Source organism: Diabrotica virgifera, chromosome 10 (assembly GCF_917563875.1).
Source record: "Diabrotica virgifera virgifera chromosome 10, PGI_DIABVI_V3a".
NCBI lineage: Eukaryota > Metazoa > Arthropoda > Insecta > Coleoptera > Chrysomelidae > Diabrotica > Diabrotica virgifera.
Genome location: NC_065452.1, coordinates 103,884,768 through 103,897,226, shown reverse-complemented (window position 1 = coordinate 103,897,226; position 12,459 = coordinate 103,884,768). Strand labels below are relative to the sequence as shown.

Here is a 12,459-nt window from a genome sequence, read left to right as displayed (position 1 = left end):
CGCCTCTCTTTTTCTTCTTTATGCTTTATGGTCTTTGTGACAAAAGCAATGATCAGATCAAAGTCTCGCTTGCTGTCTATAGCTTTATCGAATAGCTCGCCAGGCTCGCCTAGAGGGGATCCCAGCCCAGCTGCAGCTCGGTATGCCCCGCGTGATACGCGTGTCATACGAACACCACATGCCGCGCGTTATCTACCACCCCACACTCAGGACATAGATCGTTCTCGGTTTTCCCTATACGATGGGTATATTTCCTGAACGATCCATGCCCCGTCAAAAACTGTGTGAAGTAATAGTTGACGCGCCGATGCCGACACCCGTACCACCTCACTACGTCCGGGATCAGGGATCTCGTCCAGTCCGCCTTTCCAACTTCGGCTGCCCATTCCCTCTGCCACATCTCTAGACTTGTAGCTCTTTCCTGTGGACCTGAACCTATCTGGTCGTGAAACCTGGGAAATGACGAAAAAAGATGAAGCCCAACTCATGACATTCGAGAGAAAGATACCGAGAAAAGTATATGGCCCGATGGAAAAGAAACACGGCAAATGAAGAATCAGGAGAAACGACGAGGTTAACGAATTGAATGAAGGGTATGATATTGTAAGATTTATGAAAGTCAAAGACTGTCAAGGCTGGGATATGTCCAGAGACAAGAAGATACAAGAACAACAAAGAAAATATTACAATTAAAGCCGGTAGGAAGTCGAAAAAAGGAAAACCCAGAACGAGATGGTTGGATGACGTAGATGACGATCTGAAAACCATTAATATAAGATAATGGAGAGAAGGCACAAGTGATATCTGAATGGAAGGACACAGCCACACAGGTAAAGACCCATCCAGGGTTATGATGCCAAAATAAGATTGACGTTATAAAATATGGAATTAAATTATTATAATTACATAACATTATTTAGTGGAATTCATATAAAACTGGCAATTCTGGAAAGATCCGGTGATAGATAGATTGCCAGCAGCAAATGTTTATTCATGTTTCATTGTTTGCGTATCAAGTTTATGTAAGGAATAGCCAGAGACAGAAGGTATTCCTCTGCCAGCAACCCTGAAACCTCATTTTTTGAAGATATACTGCCCCCTATATATTCTTCGTTTCAAAAGTCGACGTCAACGAAATAGCATTGGTCCATAAATATAAATACTTAGGGCATGAAATTCAAATTGCCAGGGACAAACTTTTTTTTTTCATCTTTAAAGAGGGGGTCTGGAATCTTCAAAAGACATCTCAGTCTAGAACGCCGCCTGACTGACCTTAGTGCAGATTCATTCGTCTTTAAAATCACTCTTTCGTCGTCGAGGCTACGCCGAATGCCTACCTGCTAAACCAGACCCTCCTCTGTCATCCAGCGCTCCGAAAGCGCAATGGCTGCTGCAAGGTCTACATCGCTTCCGAAGCACTTTACCTTCATTTATCCACAGACTGTAAGCAAGGATGCTCTTCCTTTTCCCCGTTTCCCCCTTTTTTTGGTCCCAAAATTGGGTTTTTGTTTGTATGTTTTTTTTTATTAGAGCTTCTTTACCACAGTCTGTCTCATACAATCTAACTCACCTATTCGCCTCTCATCAAAACCTATTCCCTCTACCTTCAACTTACAATATATTTGCCGACAATCCACCAGTTAATACTCTGTCCATACTCTGTTAATACCCTGACCAGTGTATACACAATATATTTGGACAATCAAACTGCCGAATTACAGAGAAGGATCACCTTAGCATGGGCCGCATATGGAGCTCTATCAGACATCTTCAAGAGAAACTTGCCAAATTATTTGAAAAGGAAGACGTTTAACCAATGTGTGCTTCCAGTCATGACTTACGGCGCCGAAACATTATCATTAACCCAGGCCACAGCAACGAAACTTCAGAGTGGCCCAAAGAAGAATGGAACGGTCACTACTTGGACTGACTCTCAGAGACAGGGTCAGAAACGAAGAAATCAGAAGAAGGACAGGCGTCACAGATGTCATAGAGCGAGTAGCATGGCTGAAGTGGAATTGGGCGGACCATGTAGCCAGAATGAAGGACGGGAGGTGGACCCAAAAAATTACAGTGTGGAGACCAAGAGAAGACAGAAGAAGTAGAAGTAGACCACCTACACGATGGACAGACGACGTCAAAAGGATTGCTGGGAATTGGTTGCAGAAAGCCCAAGATCGACAAAACTGGAAGACATTAGGGGAGGCCTATGTTCAACTTTGGATGCAGAAGGCTGGATGATGATGATGATATATCCTTCAGCAACTGCCGTACTCTTCCATCTACCATGCCGCTTCATCATTATCATACTGGCTCCAGAGTCTGCCAGAAGAGTTGCCGATGTTCAACGCAAGCAGTAACCTGTATACTTGATCGAATCGCTCATACCCAGATATTTTGCAACGATGAAGGGGATTTTTCAACCCTTTTGTAGGTTTGTCTCTGGTACGTTTACCATAAAAACTGATTTTCTATTTTCTACCTGAGTAATTAACACATTCACCAGTTCTTGCAGTCGACATCCACCAAGTATTGTTCATTAAAAACGTATCATTCGGTGTTTCATGGTTAAATTTTAAAACATCTCTATACAGAGCTTTAGACTTTTTTGGCTGGTATCATTTTGACACTTGCTTCAACTATTCGCTTAAATGGCAATTAGCGATGATAATATTCTTATTTACCATTAAAGTCTTCTTTACCATTGAATATTTGGACCATAAGGAACTCAGCACAGTTTCATTAATATGTTCTACGCCATTTTCTGTCATCCAATTTTGTAATTTGTCGTATTCTCTGTAGTATGGGTCTCCAGATTTCTTCGGTAGCATGTTTTGTGTTGCTTTTTCCTCTTCTTTTGTGATTTTTTCGGGAATTTCAAAACTTTCCTGCATTTTCACTTTTTAGATTTGACAGCAGCAGATGTTTATTTATGTTTGACATCATTATGCAAATGTTATGCATTTTTTAAAATATTTAGATTGTGAATACGGTAACAAACTAGTATGACATAAACGTTTGTATGCACCGGGGGTATTAGTAGCTGTGTATACCCTCAGGCGATCTACAAACACGAGGGCCAGAGGCCCTCATGTTTGTACATTAGATAGTCACCCTCAGGCATAAACATCTACTTAATGCCCTTGGTATATAAATAACTATTCTACCATTCTGCTGCATTTAATATAATTTGATTTTAGTTTGATGGACAATGCCACTGTAGACCAGAATTTGGAGGAAGGCAATGTAACGAATGTACACCTAGATCTTATGGAGATCCAAAAGTCCAGTGTTTCAGTAAGATATGAATAAATTAAAAATAATATTGATGCTATAATAAATCCTTTTTTAGAATGCGATTGCAATTTGAGGGGTTCAAAAACGGAACAGTGTAATATGCAAACAGGAACATGCGTGTGTTTACCTGGAGTGGGAGGTTATAAATGTGATACATGTGCTAGAGGTTATATAGGAGGCGTTCCAGATTGTATATCTTGTGGAGAATGCTTCGACAATTGGGATAGAATCCTTATGGAAGCTAAAAGTAAATATCCATTTTATATGTTATTCATTTTTTAATATTACCTTATTTTAGATCAAACTTTAGAAATTATTGAAAGAGCAGGAGATATAAAAAAAATTGGAGCCACTGGGGCTTACACCAAAGAATTCGATGAAATGCAAAACCAATTAGACGAAATTGAACAACTTCTAAATAATACAGATGAAGTAGATGTAGATGAAATAGAAAATGAACTTCAAATGTTACGGAATAGAATAAATATAACAGAAAATGATAAATTAAACAAATTAGATGACCAACTGGACGATAACAAGCAGTTAGTACTTTTAAAAGAAGTAACGTTAAACGATTTGAATAACTCACTTAATGCTCTCAAACAAAAAATCAAGGATCTTGAAAATAACGGTACTAAACTGCAAGAAGCAAATGTACAGGGAGCTCTATCACTAATTGGCCAAGCAAAGGAGAAAGCTGATAAGGCGCTACAAAAGGCAGATAATTCACAGGTAAGCATATTTTTTTTTGAAACGTTTATTCAGCAATCTATTAGTTATAAAATTCTAACAATAAGCGTCTTTGGGGTTTGAAGTAAAAAAAATTGACTTTAGAGAGGTCAGTCCAATGACTGGACCTCTAGTATGGAACAAACATGACATTATGACATTCCGATAATATGCTACATACAAACATACATTTCGCATTTACAAACAATACATATATCTAAAATATAAACACAATTACGGTGAGTTATAAAACTTGTTATAAATAAGGTCCAGTGGATTTTTACGTTTTAGTCTGTGAGTTTGTTGACTATTATCAAACAAGTTTATTGCCAGGGCATTTGGATGGCTTTCTAGGCGTTTTATGTACCGAACACTGCACTGAACTATCACTTCACTGATCGTAGGTACTTCTAGATCACAATAAATGTCTTTGTTTGACACGAACCATGGGGCGTCTGTTATAGAGCGTAACACTTTAGATTGTAATCTTTCCATTATGGATATGTTGGATTTTGCTGCTGTACCCCATAGCTGGATACCATAGGTCCAGACCGGTTTGAGTATTGTATTGTATACCAACAGTTTGTTACGTATAGACAACTTCGATGTTCTGCCCAGCTTTTTCCATATATGGGTTCTCCATGTCAAAGCTTTGTTCAGGTGCATTCCAAGGTATTTAACGCTTTCGGCTTGTGGAATTGCTTTGTTATTTATTTCTATATTAGGCGATATTTTACGACATTTTGTAAATATGATATGTTGTGATTTTAATTCATTGATCTTTATGCGCCATTTCTTTGTCCACTTTTCAATGTCCCTAATATGCCTTTGAAAAGATTCGGTATCTGTTGCGGGATTTTCATCTGTGACTAACAGCTGTGTCGTCTGCAAATGTTGTAGTCGTTACATTTTCATTTGTTGGTATGTCGTGTGTAAATATCAAATATAATATAGGACCCAGAACACTACCTTTAGGGACTCCAGATCGTATAGGGTAGATTTTTGATGTATCTGCTTCATGCTTGACACGGTAGTATCTTTCTTCTAAATATGTTTTCAGTATAGTAAACATTGACTCAGGAACGTTCATTTTTATTTTGAAGAGCAGCCCTTCATGCCAGACTTTATCAAAAGCCTGACTGACGTCTCAAAGAAGTACAGAACAGTATTTCTTTTCTTCAGAAGTTTTATTTACTATATCAACGACTCTATGAACTTGTTCTATTGTTGAATGCTTCTCTCTGAAACTAAACTGGTGATCCGGAAAAAGATTATTATCAGTTATTATTTTCATAAGTTTTGTCGCTAATAGCTTCTCAAATAGTCTAGCTAGTACCGGTAAGAGACTAATAGGACGATAGGAGGTATGTTCGTGGGGTGGTTTACCAGGTTTATGGATCATTATTATATCAGCAATTTTCCATTGCGTTGGTACAACTTTGAGCCTTAGTGCTGAGTTGAAAAGTTGTGTTATCATACTTACACCTTTATCTGGTAACTCTTTTAAGATAGTTCCTGCTATAAGGTCGTAGCCTGGAGGTTTTTTGGTTTTTAATCTATATTGAATAGTATTTTTTACCTCTCTTTTTGTTACTGGTTTAATTTGCTCACTTGGCTGTTGGATATTTGCTAGACTTTCATAGATAGCTTCATCTTCTTCAGCACTGACAGAGGGTAGAGGTTGAAAAACTTAAAGATATTTTCCAAATGCCTCTGCTTTTTCTTGATCTGTTCTCGACCATGAGCCATCATCATGGCATCTACACTTCTCGCGGAGTCATTGCCGCCCTCTTTGAGCTCTTTCTATTCATTTGTAGCGGGGAATCAGTCTGTATTAACATTTTGATTTTACAATTGGTTGTGTGATTTGGCGTCTTCTACAATATTTCTCCATTCGTTCCTGTTTTTGCTTATGGTTGTCCATTCTCTAACTGTCGTCTTCTTAAGGTCCGCAATTATCTGGTTCTCCTATCTGGTTTTCGGTCTTTCTCGTGGTCTGCTTGATACTGGTCTCCATTTGGTGATTTTCTTGATAACTGCTTCTGGATTTCTCCGTTCTATATGTCCCATCCATCTCTGTGTCTTGATAAATCTGATGACGTATTCTCCTTTCAAAATTTCTCTTACTTCGTAGTTCATCAGTTTTCTAAATTCATTATTCAAGTTTAGTGGGCCTGCTATTTAGGGATTGGAAAAACCTACCGGTTATAACCTAAAACCGGTTTTTTTACTTCGCAATAACCGGAGTTGTTTTTTTGTCACGGTTATAACCGGTTTTTTCTTTTTAATGTAATAACCGGTGAGAAACCGGATAAGTTACCTTAGATAATAAAACCTTAATAGTTACCGAATAATAAAAAAATAATGAATTCCGAGAGAAAATACTGTTTGTTTAAATTCATCAATAGTTCTTGATTTGTATAATGTTTATATCCATTAATGACTCTCACGCTCACTGAAATATGTTTAAGAAATGTGATAAGCTGAACTAGCTATTTTGATGAACTTGAGAATGAGCAGGTCATGTTTGCTGAATTGGGGATCCTATTAAAAACAGATATTAAAAGATATTAGTATCAATATCAATCAGCTGTGTGCTGTGCAGAATGTGCAGTCATAGTTGTATTATTTATAATAAATGCTATACCTACACAAACGGGCCTGTGGAATCACTTAAAAAAATGAAAAAAATTAAATAGTTTTGTGTCTCTTTTATAAAATGTGATTTTTTTTCCGGATATACAACAAATTTGTAAAACATTTAGGACAATCCAATTCAGAATTTTAATATTGATTCATTATTTGTTTTTGATGTTACATTTTTGTTTTTATAATTCATATACGTATACACGTTATAGTCTTATTTACTTCATATTACGTTTATAGTCTTATAAAAAGTACCTAATTTCACTACTTTTTGTATTTTTCAATTATTTGGTATTATTTGGACCCAAAACTTTCAAGTTACCAAATGAAACTTGATTTTTTCCAATATATTGAAAACTGTGAGATTTTATATTGAAAATAGACATTATGGAGTATCACAAACTAAAGTGCAATGTAAATGTGACGTTGTAACTTATTAGGTATTGAATATTGATTCAAAAAACCTAAAACCGGTTTTTGGAATAACCGGTTTTTTTTGACCGGTTAGAACCGCTAGGTTAAATCGTAAGTTAAAAAAACCGGTGTTTTGTCAACAAACGCCATCCCTCGAATGATTTTTCATCTTTCTTTCATGTCATATTTCATGACATCTTCCTATGTCAAGCACATTACTTGACCACCATATGTGATTACTGGTCTGATAGCTGCTCTTTAATTTTTCAGTTTATTATTCTGAGCAAGCTTCTTATCTGTGAGGAAGTTGTATTTCCAGTAGGTTCTGTTTTCCTCCAGGATTCTTTCATTGATTACTATGCTTCGATCATTAGTTACATTAACTGAGACCCCAAGATATTTAAAGTGTTCTACCTTTTCAAACTCATATTCGCCAATGTTTAACCTTGTCACATTAACTATGTTTTTCTTGAGCATATTAGGTATTTTGTATTATTTTGATTTATTTCCAAACCCCTCTTGGATGCTTCCTTGCACAACTTCTCAAATTCTTCCTTTAAACTGTTTCGTTTTCTGCTAATCAATGCTATGTCATCAGCGTACGCCACAAGTTACGACGTCGATGTTGTACCTTTATTTCGGTAGTTCTGATTGTTCCTTCGTTCAATTTCTAATTTGGAACACTATCAAATCTATCCTCCTCCAATGTGTCATATCTGTTGAGATCGCGACTATTACGGCAAATTCGCTTCTATCCTGGGCTGCGTCTTCTTCTTCTTAACGTGCCCTATCAAGTCTCCTTGACGTTGGCGATTAACATGGCGAAACTGTCACTGTCTCTAGCTATTCTAAATAGTTGTTCTGCTTTCTTTATTCCTGTCCACTCCCGGATATTCTTCAACCAAGAGGCCTGCTTTCTACCAATTCCTCTGCGTCCTTCGATTTTGTTTTGAAGAATATTATACCGGTCTCCCCTTACTACGTGTCCAAAATAGGCCATCTTTCTATATTTGATGTTATCAAGCAGCTCGCGGGCAGCATTTGCCCTCTTAAGGACTGCCACATTTATCAGCATAGCCGTCCATGGTATTTTCAGTGTACGTCTGTGCAGCCACATTTCAAAGGCCTCCAAACGATTAATGGTGGATATTTTTAATGTCCATGCTTCGACACCATACAAGAGGATTGACCAGATGTAACATTTAATCATGCGCTTTCGAAGTTGAAGTTGCAAGTTATCATTACAGAAGAATGGCCTCATTTTTAAAAATGTCGTACGGGCTATCTCGATTCTACATTTTATCTCTTTATCTGGATCTAGTTGTTCAGTAATATGGCAATCAAGATATTTAGGGTTGGGCTGCGTGAATTAGGTTATTTCCGTTTGTGTTCATCCAATCTCTATATTTCTTAGCCACGATTTCTTCTTTCGACATACACTTCTTCTTTCTTTCGACATACTGGTCCGAATAATTCTTAGCATATGTCGGTAAAGCTACATTTCAAACGCTTGCAGTTTTTTAAATCTTACTTCCACGTTTCACATCCATACATTAGTAAGGACCAAACGTAGCACTTTAGTGTCCGAAGTCTTACCTGGATGTCAAAAACCACCTAAGAGATGCCTACAGGGGGAGTGCGTTCTCCCCTCCTGGGCCACTCTTGGTGGATGACTTGAGCGTACAAGTGAAGGCATATGCGGATGATCTAGTAATTACGGTAAGAGGAAAATATGGTAATATTCTATCCAGCACACTCCAACGAACATTAAATGTGCTTACTAGGTGGTGCGACAGGGGAAAATTCTCTGCCAATCCTAATAAAACAGCAGTAGTCAGTTTCACAAGGTGACGAGACTGAGATAACATCTGGATGTCCGCTCTATATGGAGCAACTGTCAAAAAGACGAATGAGATCAAATATCTCGGAGTAATACTAGATAAGCGGATTGCATGGACCGCCCATGTGGGAAAACACAGGGTATGAAACATATACAGGGTGTTTGGTAAAGAATGGGCCATAGCTTAACCTTAGATTTCTGAGGTTAAAATAGGTCGATTTAAGCTAACTTACCTTAGTACTAAAGTTGATAATAACCGAAATACAGGGTGTCAAATTTAAACTTTTATTTTATTTATTCTTGAATATTTCCTGACAGGCATGGGATAATAACACGAAATTTGGTAAGCGGGGGTTTTTTGGGATGAGAAATCTAAATTCACCACCAAAAATGATGTATTACCCAGAGGGCGCCACATACGCCTTTCACCGCTCATTTAATAGGTTCAATTTTTGTTATTACCCATTCTACATTCTTTTTGAATCAAAACTTTTATTCTCTTAATATTATTACTTAAAAAAGGTATACTACATTCACCTCGCTAAACTCAACCGTTTTCGAGATAAACGCATTTTAAATCTGCGAGGCAACATAATTCTTTGCATAATTTATCATTATAGTTACACCAGAAAAATAACTTAAAACCATAAAAATTTACAAAAATGTATCGCAAATTTCTTCAAATGGAATTTGCGATGCAATGACATAAATATAAGAACTGGCACAATTATTATGGTTTCAAGTTCATTTTTCGGTTCAAACTACAATGATATTATGCAAAAAATTATGTTATATCGCAGATTTAAAATGCGTTTATCTTGAAAACCGTTGAGTTCAACGAGATGAATGTAGTATACCTTTTTTTATTCAAAAAGTATATAGAGTGGGAGATAAAAAATATTGAACGTATTAAATGAGCGCTGAAAGACGTATGTGGCGCCCTCTAGGTAATATATTATTTTTGGTGGCGAATTTAGATTTCCCATCTCAAAAAACCCCCGCTTACCAAATTTCGTGTTATTATCCCATGCCTGTCAGGAAATACTCAAGAATAAATAAAATAAAAGTTTAACTTTGACACCCTGTATTTCTGTTATTATCAACTTTAGTACTAAGGTAAGTCAGCCTAAATCGACCTATTTTAAGCTCAGGAATCTAAGATTAAGCTATGGCCCATTCTTTACCAAACACCCTGTAGATGTACTAGCTATGTATAACTGTTATCAGATCTATATTTACGTATGGCGCACTAATATGGTGGTCTAAATGTCAACAAAGGACCACTAGAAAAAGCTGAATAAGCTTCAACTACAACCATGCTGTATGTATAGTTTGCAGATGCACCACCCTGGAATTTAGATGCATCCCTCTGAAAATATTCCTGGCGGCGCCCATGCGTCTCTTAATCTCTCTTAATTGGTCCAACTGAGTGCTTTTTTCTCTTCGTAGAGATATGTAGCTGCGTTTAATATCGTCGATAACTATTTAAGCACTGTTTATCATGTACGATCCACAATCAAAAACTAGAATTTTTGTTTTTAATGAGCTTATCTCTAGTTCTATTCTAGCACTCGATTGCGAGAGAACATACATTAGTGTCTGTATGTAGGTACCAGTGTTGCCAACCGCATTTCTCTATACTCTAGATCAGTGATTCCCAACCGGGGGGCGATCGCCCCTTTGGGGGCGATTTGAGATTTTCAGGGGGGCGATATGACGAAGGGGGCGATATGGGGGGCAATAGAGAAAAGGGGGCAATAGAGAAGAAAAAACAATACTTTCGATCGGATATCCATAGGATAATAAAAAGTAATTAAATGTACACCAGTGCAGGTAATAATAAGACAAACATCTCGTCTAGTAACAGAGGGCTATGAATCATGATACAATTTAATTCTATAGGTAAGTAATACATTATAATTAATTCTGCATTTTCCTTTTATCGAGCTTTCGTATTGGGCGAACATCCGCACAAAAGAGAAAGAGATAGAAGTGGGATAAGAATGATGAGAGTAGGTACCGACCCTGCCGATCTGACTAACAAAAACTGTACGGCCGAAATTGTGGTCGTTTTGTCATCTATCTATCTTTTGTCCTTCATTTGTCCAAAGTTGAACGTAAGCCTCCCCCTCATCTTTCCATTCTTCTTCGTTTAGTGCTATTCCTGTCCATATGGTCCCAGCGTATCTTTTTGGGTCATTCGACCATCTCATCTGTGGTCTGCCCTTTCCTCTTTTACGGTCCCAAGGTCTCCAGTGGATTATCGCTGCATTCCATCTTCAGTCTTTTTGTCTGTTGTTTTGTCATGTTTTCCACTAGAGACTAGCTGCATGTTTGTTTACATCATCTTTCACTTTGGTTTTATTTCTGATTCATGTATTTTTATTTTTGTCACTTAGCTTGATACCCAGCATCTTTCTTTCCATTGCCCTTTGAGTATTGGCCAGCCTTTCCATATTTTCCTTTGTGAAGGTCCATGTCTGTGCTTCATATGTAAATATTGGTCTTGTCATAGATGAGGTAAATCAAATTAAAGCAAAACCAAAGAATGATGGAATATTTCGTACACTCTGACACTCTGTAAAGAAAATAGTGAGATATTCAATACATTGCTACTACAGTACTACATACGGAAGTCCGCTGGCTTTCGAAAGGTAATTGCTTAGCGGCGGTTCTGCAGTCTCATGGATACTGTTATCGAATTTCTTATAACTACTGACCCCACACTGAGTACAGCAACACAAGAGAAGCGGAATGACATCGCTTAACTATCAGATATTTCTTAAAAATTAAATGGAACGAATCTGGAATTACAAAGGAAGAACATAAATATGGCCAAAGCGAAGGGAGTAGTCGGAGCATTCATTGACAAACTAACTATTTTTGAAGAAAATATACAGAGAGGAGGTCTGACCAAATTTCCCAGAAATCATCATGTGGTTATTCTGAGGATCTTCAAATATATTGCCTCCACCTTGGAGGAGATTTGAGGTACATAGCTATTAACCAACATTGAGCCAGACATAAAGACAGTGGCGTACTGAGCATGGTTCCGCGGGTTCAGCGGAACCAGGGCCCGGGCCCCGCAGGGGCCCCGCTCTAAAGCGCTTTTTGCTTCATTTTTTTCTGGGGATATTCGATGGGGATATTTTGAACTACACAAGTACACACTACGAAATGTAACTGCTTAATAAATTTTAATTTTTGTGTAGGTACTTATTAATAAAAACAAAGAATAACTATTCATCAAAATATTTGAAATCAAAATTTATTAAGAAACACAGTGAACGCTAGGTTCCTTGCTCGCTTTACCTGCTTGTCGAAGTCCTTGTTTAAAGACTAACCGCCGGTGTCTGCCTACACGTGCTAACTTAAACACTTGTATTCTTTATATTAGCACGATCCATGAATAAGTTGCAGAAATTCGGTAACTGAGATATCGAATGCAAGTTTTATACGATTGGTCATAAAAATAAACCCAATACAATAGGCTAGATGCTCGATACTCGTGTTATACAATGTGAGTTTTTATT

At 37.4% G+C, this 12,459-nt stretch overlaps 1 protein-coding gene across 4 annotated transcripts in view; it reads left to right on the top strand.

Annotated features, from left to right (window-relative positions):
* The window catches only part of LOC126893429 (laminin subunit beta-1), a 252,134-nt gene that overhangs the window by 210,848 nt on the left and 28,827 nt on the right, over nucleotides 1-12,459 (top strand). For all 4 annotated transcript variants that reach the window (XM_050663615.1, XM_050663619.1, XM_050663617.1 and 1 more), the window contains 3 exons: nucleotides 3,201-3,297; nucleotides 3,353-3,544; nucleotides 3,596-4,029. In XM_050663615.1, coding sequence (XP_050519572.1) covers nucleotides 3,201-3,297; nucleotides 3,353-3,544; nucleotides 3,596-4,029 — 723 coding nt within the window. The remainder of the gene's footprint in view (nucleotides 1-3,200; nucleotides 3,298-3,352; nucleotides 3,545-3,595; nucleotides 4,030-12,459) is intronic.